Source organism: Amia ocellicauda, chromosome 3 (genome assembly GCF_036373705.1).
Source record: "Amia ocellicauda isolate fAmiCal2 chromosome 3, fAmiCal2.hap1, whole genome shotgun sequence".
NCBI classification, from domain to species: domain Eukaryota; kingdom Metazoa; phylum Chordata; class Actinopteri; order Amiiformes; family Amiidae; genus Amia; species Amia ocellicauda.
The window spans coordinates 45,334,668-45,353,037 of NC_089852.1; the positions used below are offsets into that span (position 1 = coordinate 45,334,668).

The 18,370-nt window shown below is 39.1% G+C and overlaps 2 protein-coding genes across 2 annotated transcripts; both read right to left on the bottom strand.

Moving 5' to 3' along the window:
- Window positions 1-1,631: 1,631 nt before the first annotated feature.
- Window positions 1,632-2,609, bottom strand: LOC136746860 (olfactory receptor 1M1-like). The gene has a single exon (XM_066699693.1). The coding sequence runs from the start codon at window positions 2,607-2,609 to the stop codon at window positions 1,632-1,634; it is 978 nt and encodes a 325-aa protein (XP_066555790.1).
- A 12,534-nt stretch (window positions 2,610-15,143) lies between these two features.
- LOC136747185 (olfactory receptor 1E16-like) lies at window positions 15,144-16,121 on the bottom strand. Its single transcript, XM_066700139.1, has one exon. It carries the CDS (start codon window positions 16,119-16,121, stop codon window positions 15,144-15,146), a length of 978 nt encoding a protein of 325 aa, XP_066556236.1.
- Window positions 16,122-18,370: the final 2,249 nt, after the last annotated feature.

The following is an 18,370-nucleotide window of genomic DNA, read 5'->3' on the forward strand; positions in this document are numbered from 1 at the left end:
GGACAAAACTGAGCCAGGAAATTACAGACCAATCAGTCTCAACTGCATTACTTGTAAATTTTTTGAACAAAATTGTTAAACAGAAGCTTTTGATAAGGTTCCACACCAAAGACTGATCCTCAAATTGGAAGCTGTTGGCATTCAGGGTAATGTAAGTAGATGGATTGTGAACTGGTTGATGTATAGGAAACAGAGGGTGTCGATTAGAGGAGTCGTTTCTAACTGGAGTGAGGTTGTTAGTGGAGTTCCACAGGGATCAGTACTAGGGCCTGTGCTTTTTCTAATCTATATTAATGATCTGGACTCTGGGATAGTTAGCAAACTTTTCACATTTGCAGATGATACTAAAATAGGTGGCTCAGCAGATACAATCTCGGCAGCACAGGCTATTCAAAGGGACTTAGTTAATAAATTCAATGTGGACAAGTGCAAGGTATTTACATGCAGGCAACAAAAATGTCCACTATAATAAAAAATACACAAGTAAATGTGATAAAGTGATTGACCTTACATTTTAAAGATGTACTGTCTGTAGGATGTGATTTTGCTTTATCAAGAGGAAAGTGTGCACTACATTGCAAAGTCATGAGTGTGGAGGTAATTTACAAGAGCTTGTTAACTCAGCTGCATTTGTCCTCCTCCTCCTCCTCTAGTACAGGGGTGTCAAACTCAAGGCCTGCGGGCCAAATATGCCCCCCCAATGGTTTTAATCCGGCCCCTGTATAGGTGGTGTATCATTACGTAATTAGGCCCGCGACAGCTTGTGAATTAGGAAATTGTGTGTGAAAACTACAATTCCCTTCAGCCATTTCGAATGTCATTGGCGTGAGGTAGGGTTTTAACAGCCAATCATAGGCTGAGCTACTGTACACATTCTTGTTCTTTCGGTAATCTGCAATAAACTCAACTCACAATGGCCAAGAAAATAAAAATCTACAAGGAAGGTAGAGTGTTTCAGGAAAGGTGGGAGTGGGAATATCTCTTTGTGAAGTAGAATTTAAAACCTGTATGCCTCGTTTGTAAGGAGAGTTTAGCAGTGATGAAAGAATGAAATATACGGCGGCACTACGAGATTAAACACAAAGAGAATTATGGGTGTTTGGAGAGAGAGCAAAGGCTGCACAAAGTGGCTGAATTAAAAAATGGAGGGGACTCTGTCAATATTGGGGAGATGCTGTCAATATTGGTGGGGACGTGTCCCCCAAGCCTATGAGCCAGGCATACAATGTTGCTGGGGACAATTTAAAGTTCTCGCAACACTGGGGGGGGGAGGTTTCGCCCATGTCCCCCCTATACCTGTGTCTATGATACCTGGTATTGCTCCAAACTCATCCTTACCAGACAAATGTGTACTTACATATACTGTTAATCATTATTTCACATTAAGTACATGTTAATAAATGCATAACTGCACTTAAGAGTAACTAAGATGTAGTTACTGAATACCTACCATGTTAAAACATTGTAACTAGGCAGACCTATTGTATAGTGTTACCATTATACTTATCTTTCATCTAACTTTTCACTGGATCAGCAAAATTACTTAAACAAATTTTTTTACATACTTTGTAGTATCGTCATTATGTTCACATTATACTATGTTCTTGTATTTGATCTTTAGCTACATATATTTATTGATTAACTACAGCTGTGATTATTGTATTTCTTTTGTAAAGCTTTCTAATTGCTCCTATAATCTCCTCTGTTTTTAAGGTATAAATGATAGGATTCAGCATTGGAGGAATGGTGGAGGACAAGGATGTACATATTATCCTGGTATTTGGATGAATAACAGACATTAATGCAGAAATGTATGTGATGAAAAATGGCACATAATACACTATCACTAACATAAGATGGGAGGTGCAGGTTTTCATTGCTTTTAACCGTTCCTCACCTGATGCTATTTTTAACAGTGCCGATATTATACACACATAAGACAGCACAATCAGAGAGAAAGGTACAAAGCTAAATACTGCAATACAGATTTTTGCATGAATCGAATTTGGGGAATTGTCATTACAGGCCATATGATACATAGGTCCATGATCACAGAAATAGCTCTCTATGATAATGGATCTGCAAAATGTTAGTCTGGTGATTAAAAGTACAAGTGTTATGATTATGGTTGCTGTGAAAACCCAGATGCATGCTATAATCACAAGCATTGAAGAATTTGTCATAATGACGTGATATCTTAGTGGAAAGCATATAGCAACAAACCTGTCATAGGCTAGTACAACAAGAGTGAGTGACTGCATGGCAGTAAATAAATGCACAAAGAACATATTTGCCAAGCAGGCTTCATAGGTGATGAACTGAGAATCAAAGAGAAAGGTATCAATTAACTTAGGAATAAGAGCTGTGCTTTCACAGATGTCAATTACAGCTAAATTTAAAACAGCAATGTATTTAGGTGTGTGAAGAAATTTTTCCTCGTATATAATGAATATGATGAAAAAGTTTGCAAACACAGTTACAGCATAAACAAAGCACAGAAAAATGTAATAGTACTTCACATGTGGGATGTTGGAAAAGCCATTGATGTAAAAGAACTGAGGCTGCACAAAGGCAACATTGGGAGAAACTGTTGAATTCAAGGAGCTCATGACTGTTTTGGCTTTTCTTTGACCTGCAAACAAAAAAGTTAACAGATTTAGCGCTAAACTGAAAAAAAGAAGTAAAATTTTATAGCAATCGCTTGCTTTATAGCATTCTATAGCTCTACTTTTAATGATTTATAAAATATACTGTATATACTGTATACCCTGTGACCCTGTGAAGGATCCGCTCTCATTTCTAACCAATTGGGCACACTGTGTATGTCCAACCCAATATCTCCACCACGGGACTTTGATATATATTTTTTGTGCAACGTGAACTATTTTTTCTGGTATATGATATATCCACTTTGGTATACGATTAGTTTTTCTCTACTATATGAAATATCCACTTGGGTATATGATTTATATTTTTGTGCCCTATGATTCAAACATTTTGGTATATGATTTTTTTGTTTTTCTGCTATATGCTATATCCACTTTGGTATATGAATTATTTTTTCTACTATATGATATATCCACTTTGGTATATGATATATCCATTTTGGTATATGATACAAATTTTCTGGTATATGACATATCCATTTTGGTATATGACTTATTTTTTCTGTTAATTTTGAACTGAATGGCCCCTCATAGTTCTTACTTTAAATACAAGTTTAAGTCAAACTTAGGGCAAGATTAAATCAAAAATGTGCAAGCGTGAAAAGTCGCAGAAGAGTCTCAGGAGGGGATCTCGCAGCTCAGCTCCTCGCTGAATTAAATCTGAAATGTGCGGACCTGCGCACTGGGAGGAGTCTGTGTTTCTGGCGGGGCTTCTGGGGTGGGCGGGCAGCACGAGAGAAACTGTGAGCCAATCACAGTGTCTGAAACTGGAGAGACAGCGGAGCCAATCACAGTGTCTGCAATTTGAGTGACAGCGGGGGGCGTGAGAGCAGGATGTGCTGCGAGAAGAGTGACGCGTCAATAAAGCATAGAAATCAAAACTGTGACGCCCGCGAATAGCAAATTACACAACTGTACTGAGCTGCGGCTACCTGCCGAAACACAATTACAAACCTGTACTTTGTAGCGGCTACAATTATGAGTAGAATAAAAAATAATACAATAATAAAAACAAAAGCCGCCCTTGATGACAGCTGTGTATTTTCATTTTTGTATGTCTTCGCAGACAACCTTATCCAGGCGTTATCTATTAGATATGGATATGGATCAATGCTGATGTATTCGGTTATATGTGAACAAGAACAATGCAAGTCTCTTATTCAGGGTCGCTTTACATCAGCATTTACTTGTCTTGTGCACTTTGTATTGCTCTGTTTTGTAAGACGCCCTGGATAAGGGTGTTTGCCAATAAATAAATAAATAAACAAATAACATAGTAATAATAATAATAATAATAATAATAATAATAATATGTGCTGCGGTGCATTCAATAAAAACTGACCCACTGGCTAATACAAAACAAAATGAACATCATAGTGGTTACATTAATTAATAAACAATCAACTGAAGAATGAAGCCACAACTGTAGTTTTGTATTATCGGGGGGTCAAAGATTTGATTCAGTCCGGCCCCTAGTTTGCCTGCATAATGTCGGTTGATGTGTGATTGTTCACTGGATGTGTCCCATTGTGATATGTGGTTGTGAAGCAAATACACTCACCTAAAGGATTATTAGGAACACCATACTAATACTGTGTTTGACCCCCTTTTGCCTTCAGAACTGCCTTAATTCTACGTGGCATTGATTCAACAAGGTGCTAAAAGCATTCTTTAGAAATGTTGGCCCATATTGATAGGATAGCATCGTGCAGTTGATGGAGATTTGTGGGATGTACATCTAGGGCACGAAGCTCCCGTTCCACCACATCCCAAAGATGCTCTATTGGGTTGAGATCTGGTGACTATGGGGGCCAGTTTAGTACAGTGAACTCATTGTCATGTTCAAGAAACCAATTTGAAATGATTCGACCTTTGTGACATGGTGCATTATCCTGCTGGAAGTAGCCATCAGAGGATGGGTACATGGTGGTCGTAAAGGGATGGACATGGTCAGAAACAATGCTCAGGTAGGCCGTGGCATTTAAACGATGCCCAATTGGCACTAAGGGGCCCCAAGAAAACATCCCCCACACCATTACACCACCACTACCACCAGCCTGCACAGTGGTAACAAGGCATGATGGATCCATGTTCTCATTCTGTTTACGCCAAATTCTGACTCTACCATCTGAATGTCTCAACAGAAATCGAGACTCATCAGACCAGGCAACATTTTTCCAGTCTTCAACTGTCCAATTTTGGTGAGCTTGTGCAAATTGTAGCCTCTTTTTCCTATTTGTAGTGGAGATGAGTGGTACCCGGTGGGGTCTTTTGCTGTTGTAGCCCATCCGCCTCAAGGTTGTACGTGTTGTGGCTTCACAAATGCTTTGCTGCATACCTCGGTTTTAACGAGTGGTTATTTCAGTCAAAGTTGCTCTTCTATCAGCTTGAATCAGTCGGCCCATTCTCCTCTGACCTCTAGCATCAACAAGGCATTTTCGCCCACAGGACTCCGCATACTGGATGTTTTTCCCTTTTCACACCATTCTTTGTAAACCCTAGAAATGGTTGTGCGTGAAAATCCCAGTAACTGAGCAGATTGTGAAATACTCAGACCGGCCCGTCTGGCACCAACAACCATGCCACGCTCAAAATTGCTTAAATCACCTTTCTTTCCCATTCAGACATTCAGTTTGGAGTTCAGGAGATTGTCTTGACCAGGACCACACCCCTAAATGCATTGAAGCAACTGTCATGTGATTGGTTGGTTAGATAATTGCATTAATGAGAAATTGAACAGGTGTTCCTAATAATCCTTTAGGTGAGTGTATATATTTCATGGAGATATTGATATAAGTTGTTCAACTCCGAAATGACTCAGAATCGCTCATTTCAGGTATTTAATTTTCTACATTTTCTGGTGGAGGACCCCCAGACCCCCGCCGTGAATCCATCATTATGCCTCGCCCTCATTTTCCTGGCTATGCCACTGATCCATATAAATACTCTTTACAGTACACGTTGTAATATGACAATGTAATATAATTGTGTATATGTCAGTTGTATATATGTCAATCTACATCATTGATTTTCCACAGTGCCAGTTGTGATAGCGGTGCTGATAGTGGCTTGGCGCTCCCACAACGTCCCCTACTGTAGTTTGAAAGGAGCCTGTAGCATTATAGGTTAATGCGGCACATAATTGTCTCTACAGTGAGAGGATGGTTGCGTGTAAATCTATTATTACATTTATCCTTCAGCATGTGACACAAGAACTCTATGCTGTGTCTATCAAACCGATAACGTCTTATTAAAAGGTGATCAGAAGGTCTGGAAAGTTCCGATGGATCTGACAGTGTAGGGCTGGCATCGTCTTCGACACCTTCGGGCATCGATATCTACCATTATAATTGTAACTGTCATAATAGTCCACTTTCTCTTGTATAGATGGCGATATGGTGCGCATTCAATCCAATTGCGTCATGCGTGTGTGATCTGTGATTAGTAATGAATGATTGACTGATGCTACATTATTACAGGTTTCGTTATGCTGTTGCGTAAATGTTATATATACAGTGAGGGAAAAAATTATTTGATCACCTGCTGATTTTGTACGTTTGCCCACTGACAAAGAAATGATCATTATTTTAATGGTAGGTGTATTTTAACAGTGAGAGACAGAATAACAACCAAAAAATCCAGAAAAACGCATTTCAAAACAGTTATAAATTGATTTGCATGTTAATGAGGGAAATAAGTATTTGATCCACTATCAATCAGCAAGATTTCTGACTCCCAGGTGTCTTTTATACAGGTAGCGAGCTGAGATTAGGAGCACTCTCTTAAAGGGAGTACTCCTAATCTCAGCTCGTTACCTGTATAAAAGACACCTGTCCACAGAAGCAATCAATCAATCGGATTCCAAACTCTCCACCATGGCCAAGACCAAAGAGCTGTCCAAGGATGTCAGGGACAAGATTGTAGACCTACTCAAGGCTGGAATGGGCTACAAGACCATCGCCAAGCAGCTTGGTGAGAAGGTGACAACAGTTTGTGCGATTATTCGCAAATGGAAGAAACACAAAATAACTGTCAGTCTCCCTCGGTCTGGGGCTCCATGCAAAATCTCACCTCGTGGAGTTTCAATGATCATGAGAACAGTGAGGAATCGGCCCAGAACTACACGGGAGGATCTTGTTAATGATCTCAAGGCAGCTGGGACCATAGTCACCAAGAAAACAATTGGTAACACACTACGCCATGAAGGACTGAAATCCTGCAGCGCCCGCAAGGTCCCTCTGCTCAAGAAAGCACGTGTACAGGCCCGTCTGAAGTTTGCCAATGAACATCTGAATGATTCAGAGGAGAACTGGGTGAAAGTGTTGTGGTCAGATGAGACCAAAATCGAGCTCTTTGGCATCAACTCAACTCGCCGTGTTGGGAGGAGGAGGAATGACCCCAAGAACACCATCCCCACCGTCAAACATGGAGGTGGAAACATTATGCTTTGGGGGTGTTTTTCTGCTAAGGGGACAGGACAACTGCACCACATCAAAGGGACGATGGATAGGGCCACGTACCATCAAATCTTGGGTGAGAACCTCCTTCCCTCAGCCAGGGCATTGAAAATGGGCCGTGGATGGGTATTCCAGCATGACAATGACCCAAAACACACAGCCAAGGCAACAAAGGAGTGGCTCAAGAAGAAGCACATTAAGGTCCTGGAGTGGCCTAGCCTGTCTCCAGACCTTAATCCCATAGAAGGGAGCTGAAGGTTCGAGATGCCAAACGTCAGCCTCGAAACCTTAATGACTTGGAGAGGAGTGGGACAAAATCCCTCCTGAGATGTGTGCAAACCTGGTGGCCAACTACAAGAAACGTCTGACCTCTGTGATTGCCAACAAGGGTTTTGCCACCAAGTACTAAGTCGAAGGGGTCAAATACTTATTTCCCTCATTAACATGCAAATCAATTTATAACTTTATTGAAATGCGTTTTTCTGGATTTTTTTTGTTGCAAAACACGTCGAACCACTCTCTCCCCCACAGTCCTTTGTGCATCCCAGAATGCTTTGCAGAGGAAACGGTGACGTCACCCCTGGTGATTGGTAACCCTACACTCCAGAGGAAGTAGAGAAGCAAGGACCGAGCCAATCGACATGTACATCCGGGACACTGCCCTCTGCTGATTGGACATTATTCACCTTTTGTTTAGAACTGTATAAAAATGCAAACCCGGAAGATATCTGTAAGAAAATCTGTTTGAACCCAAGTCCGCCTCGTGTTCGCTCTGTTTTCCTTCCGGGCCGGCCTGATTAAAGATTTCTTTACCATTTGCAACACAACTCCTGCACTGCCGTTTTCGACAATTCAAGAGGGTTTCTTCAATATATATATACACTCACCTAAAGGATTATTAGGAACACCATACTAATACTGTGTTTGACCCCCTTTCGCCTTCAGAACTGCCTTAATTCTACGTGGCATTGATTCAACAAGGTGCTGAAAGCATTCTTTAGAAATGTTGGCCCATATTGATAGGATAGCATCTTGCAGTTGATGGAGATTTGTGGGATGCACATCCAGGGCACGAAGCTCCCGTTCCACCACATCCCAAAGATGCTCTATTGGGTTGAGATCTGGTGACTGTGGGGGCCAGTTTAGTACAGTGAACTCATTGTCATGGTCAAGAAACCAATTTGAAATGATTCGACCTTTGTGACATGGTGCATTATCCTGCTGGAAGTAGCCATCAGAGGATGGGTACATGGTGGTCATAAAGGGAAGGACATGGTCAGAAACAATGCTCAGGTAGGCCGTGGCATTTAAACGATGCCCAATTGGCACTAAGGGGCCTAAAGTGTGCCAAGAAAACATCCCCCACACCATTACACCACCACCACCAGCCTGCAAAGTGGTAACAAGGCATGATGGATCCATGTTCTCATTCTGTTTACGCCAAATTCTGACTCTACCATCTGAATGTCTCAACAGAAATCGAGACTCATCAGACCAGGCAACATTTTTCCAGTCTTCAACTGTCCAATTTTGGTGAGCTTGTGCAAATTGTAGCCTCTTTTTCCTATTTGTAGTGGAGATGAGTGGTACCCGGTGGGGTCTTCTGCTGTTGTAGCCCATCCGCCTCAAGGTTGTACGTGTTGTAACTTCACAAATGCTTTGCTGCATAGCTCGGTTTTAACGAGTGGTTATTTCAGTCAAAGTTGCTCTTCTATCAGCTTGAATCAGTCGGCCCATTCTCCTCTGACCTCTAGCATCAACAAGGCATTTTCGCCCACAGGACTGCCGCATACTGGATGTTTTTCCCTTTTCACACCATTCTTTGTAAACCCTAGAAATGGTTGTGCGTGAAAATCCCAGTAACTGAGCAGATTGTGAAATACTCAGACCGGCCCGTCTGGCACCAACAACCATGCCACGCTCAAAATTGCTTAAATCACCTTTCTTTCCCATTCAGACATTCAGTTTGGAGTTCAGGAGATTGTCTTGACCAGGACCACACCCCTAAATGCATTGAAGCAACTGCCATGTGATTGGTTGATTAGATAATTGCATTAATGAGAAATTGAACAGGTGTTCCTAATAATCCTTTAGGTGAGTGTATATATACTTATTTATATATGAAATTGGACATATCTCCCCTTCGAAAACCTAGGAAACATTACATTCAATTGTTTTGCGGTTCTTGTGGCAATTAAATTGACCAATTAGCGGCAATTGCTATTAACATTGCAACCTTCTTTCTATATTGTGTGTCAATGTAACGGTGCAGAACAGTACAGTAGTGTATCGTTTTCATTTCAATGTTACATAGGCTACTGTGTCTAGGATAAAGGCATAACGTTGGCCACCTGCTACTAATTGATTGTTCAGACAGTTCATATATATATATATATATATATATATATATATATTGTGTTTTTGCACCCAACGTGCAGTGCACAAACATCACACACTTGTATGTGTACTGGCTTGCAAGTTATACAACCATATATGCCTATAACAAAATTCTATAAATGTCATCCAGAGTCTCCAGATGCTTTACCTTTTTGTGTACATATTCATCATAGGAATTATACATTTGCTGACAGTGTAATTCGATGTAGTGTTCGTGCCTTAAAAGTCGCCTTCATTCCCAAATATACATATAGCCCCTGGGCATCGCTAGACCCTATTCTGTGGGGCTTCAGCCCCCCTATATTTTCTGTCAGCCCCCCTAAAAATATTACGATCAAAGACGTACGAAGCAACGGAGAACCCATTACGCGACTGTAGAAATACCGTTTTCCAGCCCCTATAACTGTCAGACGAGAAACATCCCCGAGCCGCCTATAGAGAGAGATGAACTGTAGAAATACTGTACTGTCCAACATCGGCTACAACATGATCCATAAAAATCCACATTCAATCCGTGTGAGTGCGCTGTATCCAAATGTATCAAGCATGGAAACATCACCTTTATATAGGGTATAGGCTGAATATACATCATTGTAGTACGAGTGAGGTGTAATATGCACTCGATAGTAGCACTTTTCCCACGACAGAAGGATAAGAAGGAATCAATTGTTAAGACATGAGAGGAAGAAAGCAAGAGCAGAATAAACGACTTAAGTCATGAAACCGAAACGAAACGAACACTGACACATTGCTGAACAAAACACAATATAAAATGACATTCAATATCAAAATATTTTCTCTCTGTGCACGAAAAATAAGCAACATCTAATGTATGTTGAACATCTGGCTGTGAATGAAGCCGGAGCTTCGCTTTCTCTCCAACTGCGCCTCAACCGCACAGGCTTCAGACAATCCGCAGTGTCTAAAGCTAGAGCAGCGCAGCGCATTGTCAGCGGGTTTTCTCGCAGATATTTTCTTGATTTAATGCAGCGAAAATGTAACCACTCCCACTGTATTGTTGGGTGGGATAAACTACAACTTTAACCAGCCGCTAATAGCAAACGACACAACTGTACATCATGGGATTTACTTTAAAAAGAAGCATGTAACTAAAAATGAAAGCGCTGAGTACAGTGGTGTAGTGTTGTAGTAGTGGCTGTGAAAGCTGTGTTTTATTCTCTCGCACTGTGCAGGAAAGGAGCTGCGAGAAGGTGGTTTTGCAGCGCAAATCATGTCAGATTTAATACCGCGATAGTTTAGCAGCGGGATTTCCATTCGCAGACATGCGCTAATGCTTCTGCGAGCGACTCGCAGCGCCAACACTTTTGATTTAATCCTGCCCTTAGTTTAGCAAATAGGCTACATTATGTTTATTCATGAGAAATCCATTCACATTACATGAACAACAATAACCTTGGGTCATGCACCCAAAAAACTAAAAACCCACAAAAAACATATTAAACAAAATTGGATATTGCGGGCATATCCAATTGCATCTCTCCATACATCCCCTCCAGACCACTGCACTCTTCCAGTGCCAGAAGACTAACTCTACCTCCTCTCCACTCTCCTTCCTCCAGAGTTGCTCCTTCTCATCCCTGGCCCCTAAATGGTGGAACGACCTGCCCACCGAAGTCAAAACAGCAGAGTCCTTGACCTCCTTACGGCGCTTAGTCAAGACACAACGTTTCAGACAGTACTTGTAATATTAGTCCTTTTAATCCCCATTATATAGCACTTCACAGCATTTTATCATGCTTCTTGTGTTACTAATACTTGTATTATTGATTTCCCCCTTGCTCCCTTTCCCGTAGCCCTTGACTGTGACCTACCATCTTGACAGCAATTAGCTTTTACTTTCCAGGATGAATGACCTCACTTATTGTATTTACTTGTGTAAATTGGAAGTTGTAAAATGTATTATGCTTTGAATTGCTTTGTATAATGTAAATTTGAATTTGTAATGTTTGATGCCTTGTACTTAACTGTATTCTTGCACTTTGTTTTGAACTTATGTTATTCTCAATAACTGAACTCTGCTGGTGTTGCATCACTCTCAGGGAGCAGACCACCCCATTTAATCGCTATCTTCCTGAAGCAACAGTAAACTGAACTAATAAATAAATATATATATATATATATATATATATATATATATATATATATATATATATACACTCACCTAAAGGATTATTAGGAACACCTGTTCAATTTCTCATTAATGCAATTATCTAACCAACCAATCACATGGCAGTTGCTTCAATGCATTTAGGGGTGTGGTCCTGGTCAAGACAATCTCCTGAACTCCAAACTGAATGTCTGAATGGGAAAGAAAGGTGATTTAAGCAATTTTGAGCGTGGCATGGTTGTTGGTGCCAGACGGGCCGGTCTGAGTATTTCACAATCTGCTCAGTTACTGGGATTTTCACGCACAACCATTTCTAGGGTTTACAAGGAATGGTGTGAAAAGGGAAAAACATCCAGTATGCGGCAGTCCTGTGGGCGAAAATGCCTTGTTGATGCTAGAGGTCAGAGGAGAATGGGCCGACTGATTCAAGCTGATAGAAGAGCAACTTTGACTGAAATAACCACTCGATACAACCGAGGTATGCAGCAAAGCATTTGTGAAGCCACAACACGTACAACCTTGAGGCGGATGGGCTACAACAGCAGAAGACCCCACCGGGTACCACTCATCTCCACTACAAATAGGAAAAAGAGGCTACAATTTGCACAAGCTCACCAAAATTGGACAGTTGAAGACTGGAAAAATGTTTTCGATTTCTGTTGAGACATTCAGATGGTAGAGTCAGAATTTGGCGTAAACAGAATGAGAACATGGATCCATCATGCCTTGTTACCACTGTGCAGGCTGGTGGTGGTGGTGAAATGGTGTGGGGGATGTTTTCTTGGCACACTTTAGGCCCCTTAGTGCCAATTGGGCATCGTTTAAATGCCACGGCCTACCTGAGCATTGTTTCTGACCATGTCCATCCCTTTATGACCACCATGTACCCATCCTCTGATGGCTACTTCCAGCAGGATAATGCACCATGTCACAAAGGTCGAATCATTTCAAATTGGTTTCTTGAACATGACAATGAGTTCACTGTACTAAAATGGCCCCCACAGTCACCAGATCTCAACCCAATAGAGCATCTTTGGGATGTGGTGGAACGGGAGCTTCGTGCCCTGGATGTGCATCCCACAAATCTCCATCAACTGCAAGATGCTATCCTATCAATATGGGCCAACATTTCTAAAGAATGCTTTCAGCACCTTGTTGAATCAATGCCACGTAGAATTAAGGCAGTTCTGAAAGCGAAAGGGGGTCAAACACAGTATTAGTATGGTGTTCCTAATAATCCTTTAGGTGAGTGTATATATATATATATCTGTCTTTGCCAACAGCATTACATCAGTAGCATCAGAAACCACTTGCTACTGCAACACCAGCTTATATACAATAATAAAGAAAAATGTATATAATACAATTTGCAAATAAACATTAATTATACAGCTCTGGAAATAAATCAGAGAACACTCCAAGTTCAGAAATCAATCTTAATTGGTTTCTTATTTTTTTCCAGAGCTGTAAGTATGTTGCTGCACTGAAAAGGTTTTTCTAATTTTAGCCTTTAGAAACAAACAAGCAAAATCATTAGTCCTGATTCAAAAGACAGCCAAATCATGTAAGAATCTTTGTGTGATACTCACCAGGCTGTAACAAGAGGGTTATGACAATGCAGGTACAATAATAAAAATGAATCTAATTAAACACAATTATCTTTAAAAGCTGCCCATTTGTTTTCTTTGTAACGCAAATAAAAAGTCCTGTCAGATCAGCAAAGTGAATGTATTTGTATCAGCAGACCAGAACCTATTTTAAAAACATCACTTGATGACACATCACATTGCAATCCTGCAGGGAAACAGTGTGGAATTCTCTGGTCTCTTTGACCTGTACTCCTGAGACATTAGTTTGTTGATTCAGATGTGTGTAGGTGTAAAAGGGGAAATTAGAATGTGACTCAACTAGACATTTAACAGATACAGGATACAAGTCTTGTGAAGCTTTTCCCTGTTGTGTGAGACTCTCTATGGAACCAGGATTTATTGAGCACAACACAACTCTCTTCAGGAGTGTCGTATGTTGTAAATCTCATAATTTCTGTTTCTCCACAGTATTCTGACTGATCTGTCAGAGCTTTGATCTGCCCTCAGAACTGGTAACAGGCACATTCTCTGCTGTCCTTGTTCTTGAGCTGAGTTGAGTTACTGGTTCACTTTAGCTTGAAATGTCAATTCAAAAATAAATTTCCTCTGAGTATAATCAATGCGTTTCTGGCAAACAGGGAGCCATCATCAAGTAGCTTGATTATGATTTCTGATTGGCAGATGCTTGTGTAAGAGAATTTGGAATGCTTGGTTTTTCAGTCAATCTAAATAAATAGTTGAACTGAAAACTCATAGGTCAAATGGTTTCTCTTTTAAGATTCTTTTTAGAGGGAAGATGCGGTCAAGTCACATATGTGCAATAATCATTTATTTTGACAAAAATAGGAAACTAATATCATTCAATTATATTACTGAAAATAAGTAATATTAAGCTTGTGCTGGATTACAGTAAGAAACAGATAATACCCATTTTCTTCTTTCTCCTCACAGTACAGCTTATAGGCAAGTCTGGTCAGGCAGGAAGCGGTGTGTCTCTCTCTGTCTCTCCTCTCCAGCTCTGTCTTGTGTCTCGTTGCAGGATGAAGAAGTTAAGATAACTCAAATTCTCTTTGTTTTCCCTTTTATAAGGTTTCCTTCCAACCAATAGCATTTTGCCACCACCATGACTTGGGTGTCTTATGCTAAAGTAATCTAGAAGTGGGGGTCATTTCGAATTTGGCTAGGAGACAATCAGAGGACAGGTCCCTTTTGGTCTCTGGTCATAAAGATAGGGTTACCAGGGCTACCATGGGCTACCAGGGGCTACAAGGAGGAGATCTGTTTCCTCTAACAAACCAGATGGTATAGAATTTCCCATAGAAAAATACATTCTAACAAATAATATCTTACACTTGGAAGTTGTGATGTAAGGCATGTTCTCAAATGTACTTGGCATGGTCTCACCAGCACTGAAGTAGATCAGGTATGAGTGAGAAAATGTACTCCTTCCAATTGTATTAAATCTTTTGGAAAATCACCAACAGTTGATAGCAATGCCCTGACTGTATTTTTAACAATAAAAACAACATCTTTATTATCAGTAACATTTTATTTAATCTCAAACAATGTCCTTAAATCTTAAATCTTCACCATTTAATTTTGATCTCTAGGATCTTGATCATTAGTTTCTGCAGTGAGGGCCAGAAACCAGGTGGCTGGGGACAGCCCTCTTTCCCCTTTCCCCCCAGTGCAGTGGGATGGACTGGAGGAGTCCAAGGATTGCTGCCAGGTGTTCCCCACTTACTGGATTAGATGCCACTCCTTTAGCTCTTTGAGGCACTGGGATGTGGTGCCAGAATGAATTAGCAACTGTCTGGAGAAGAAACCAAATCACTTGAACTGCAAAGGGATTAATTCTGTAATTGTACTTTACATTTCATCAAACTTAGCACAGGATCAGTAGTATTTATTGATTTACTACAGCTGTAATTCTGTTGTTTATTTTGTAAATCTTTCTTATTGTCCCTATAATCTCCTCTGTTTTCAATGTATAAATGATAGGGTTCAGCATTGGAGGAATGGTGGAGGACAAGGAAGTACATAATATATTGGTATTTGAATTAAAAATGGACATGAATGCAGCAATGTATGTGATGAAAAATGGCACATAATACACTACCACTAACATAAGATGGGATGTGCAGGTTTTCATTGCTGTTAACCGTTCCTCACCTGATGCTATTTTTAACAGTGCAGATATTATACACACATAAGACAGCACAATCAGAATGAAAGGTATAAAGTTAAATACTGTGATACAGATTTTTGCATAAATGTAATTTGGGAAAATGTCATTACAGGCGATAAGATACATAGGTCCATGATCACAGAAATAGCTCTCTATGACAATGGATCTGCAATATGATAGTCTGGTGATTAAAAGTACAAGAATTATGTGTAGGGTTGCTGTGAAAACCCAGACGCATGCTATAATCACAAGCATTGAAGAATTTGTCATAATGACGTGATATCTTAGTGGAAAGCATATAGCAACAAACCTGTCATAGGCGAGTACAACAAGAGTGAGTGACTGCATGGCAATAAAGAATTGCACAAAGAACATATTTGCCAAGCAAGCTTCATATGCGATGAACTGAGAGTCAAAGAGAAAGGTATCAATTAACTTAGGAATTAGCGCTGTGCTTTCACAGATGTCAATTACAGCTAAACTGAAAACAGCACTGTACTTAGGTGTGTGAAGACTTCGTTCTGTGTATATAATGAATATGATGAAAAAGTTTGCAAACACAGTTACAGCATAAACAAAGCACAGGAAAATGTAATAGTACTTCACATGTGGGATGTTGGAAAAGCCTTTGATGTAAAAGAACTGAGGTCGAACAAATGCAGCATTCGGAGAAACTGTTGAATTCAAGGAGCTCATGGCAGACTGTTTTGGCTTTCCTTTTATCTGCAATCAAAAAGTTATCAAACAGTTCTAAAGGTAATCTGAATTAAAGCATTTTTAGAAGTAATAAGATTATATAGCAATTGTTTACTTTATTGCATTCTACTTTTAATGATCAATAATGTGTATATAAAATAATGTAATATATATATATATATAGGGCAGTCAATTGATTAATTATTTTAATTGTGATTAAATTGTGATCTCAAATATTCACTAATTAATCAAGATTAATCACATTTTTGTCACATTTTAAAATGGTATAAAAGATTTACTTGTGTGAGTGTAATTCTAGCAGATTTGATGTACGATAATCCTGGGAATTCTTCATTCAGATCTTGATTTAATAATTCCAGCAATTCAGTATGAAATAAAATAAAGAATAATAATAATAAAAAAAATATTACAAGAAGTTACCATATTCTCGAGTTTTCTGCTTATTCATTTTAAATGTACAGGGAGGTTGTGCTTAACATGGTTACAGAACAGCATAATAGATTAATTAAGAAACTAATTCAGTTAGCATGATCAAGTATTTTAAAGGTAAATGATCATACAACATTTGTATATTATTAATTAATTTAACCATTTTACATGGTTTCAGTTAGCATGATAATTTTCAGAAATGTATTGACTGTGTTAAGTGAGACTTGTACCCTGTAAATGCAGTAAGATAATCAGATTAATGTAACTGAACTGAAAATCTAAACTGACTTTTATAGACATTTAAAGGCATTGACTTAATATAGAAACTAAAACCATAGTACTGCAGGTCACATATTTCTTCTCACTAAGACAAACTAATCTGTTCACATTTGCAGAAGATAATGTTGCTCTTTTATATTATTATAATTGATGCTGTAGACCGCCCTGACTAGCACTTTCAACATTAACATGTTTGGCATTTAGGTGATAGCTCAAACCTGATGTGCTTCTATGATACTGAAATTCACCTTCACAGAGACTACATATCACTTTGTTTCTGTCCATTGAACCATCCAAAAGTGTTTTAAAAGGGAAACAGCCATTCATTAAACCACCTTTCTTCTCCATCACAATCACACCTGTGCTTCAACACGATTAATTGTATTAAAACATATTAAGAGTGCTATTAATTTTAATGCTGACAGCCCTAATAATATATGTATACAGGAGAGTTACTCTCAGTGAGCAGAACACTATCTTCCTGAAACAACAGCAAACTGAATGAACAAATAAATACATATAAAGATCTGTCTTTGTCAACAGCATTGCATCAGTAGCATCAGAAACCACTTATATATATATATATATAATAATATATATATATATATATAATAATAATAAAGTAAAATGTATACAATAAACTTTGCAAATATACATATAATGTAAAAAATCTGCCTCCCTGTAGGTTTATTTACTGTATTAAGCCTGTAGAGTCAGACATATTTGTAAGTTTATTTTAAGAACATTCAGATAAATTATTGCTTTCAACTATTGAAATATCTCAAAAGATAAAGCTGTTTTGAAGAAGAAAATATTTATTAAGGTAGATGATTGATATGATTTTTGTCTTCATAACCAAAAACTATTGCTTTATTTTGTCATTTATTTTGTTTAGATAAAACATGTTATGTTAACATTGACCCCATTACTAATTGCAAATTACAACCCAATACTGCATATTCCTTTAAAACAAATAAAGCAAAATCCCTAGTCCTAATTAAAAAGACATCCAAATAATTAAAGAATCTCTGTCTGATACTCACCAGGCTGTAATAAGAGGGTTATGACAAGCAGGTACAATGATACAAATTAATCTAATCCAACACAACTATCTTTAAAAGCTGCCAATTTGTTTTCCTTACAAAGCAAAAGCAAAAGTCCCGTCAGATCAGAAATGTGTATGTGTTTGTATCTGCAGACCAGAAGCTTTTATAGAAAATGACTTTATGATGAAGCACCACATTATAATCCTTCAGGGAAACAGTGTGGAATTCTCTGGTCTCTTTGACCTGTACTCCTGAGACATTAGTTTGTTGATTCAGATGTGTGTAGGTGTAAAAGGAAAAAATAGACTGTGACTCAACTAGAAACTTAAGATACAGGATAAAAGTATTGTGCAGCTTTTCCCTGTTGTGTGAGACTCTCTATGGAACCAGGAAGTATTGAGCATAAACCCAGCACAACACAACTCTTTTGAAGAGTGTCCTGTGTTGTAAACCAGATCATTTCAGCTGCTCCAC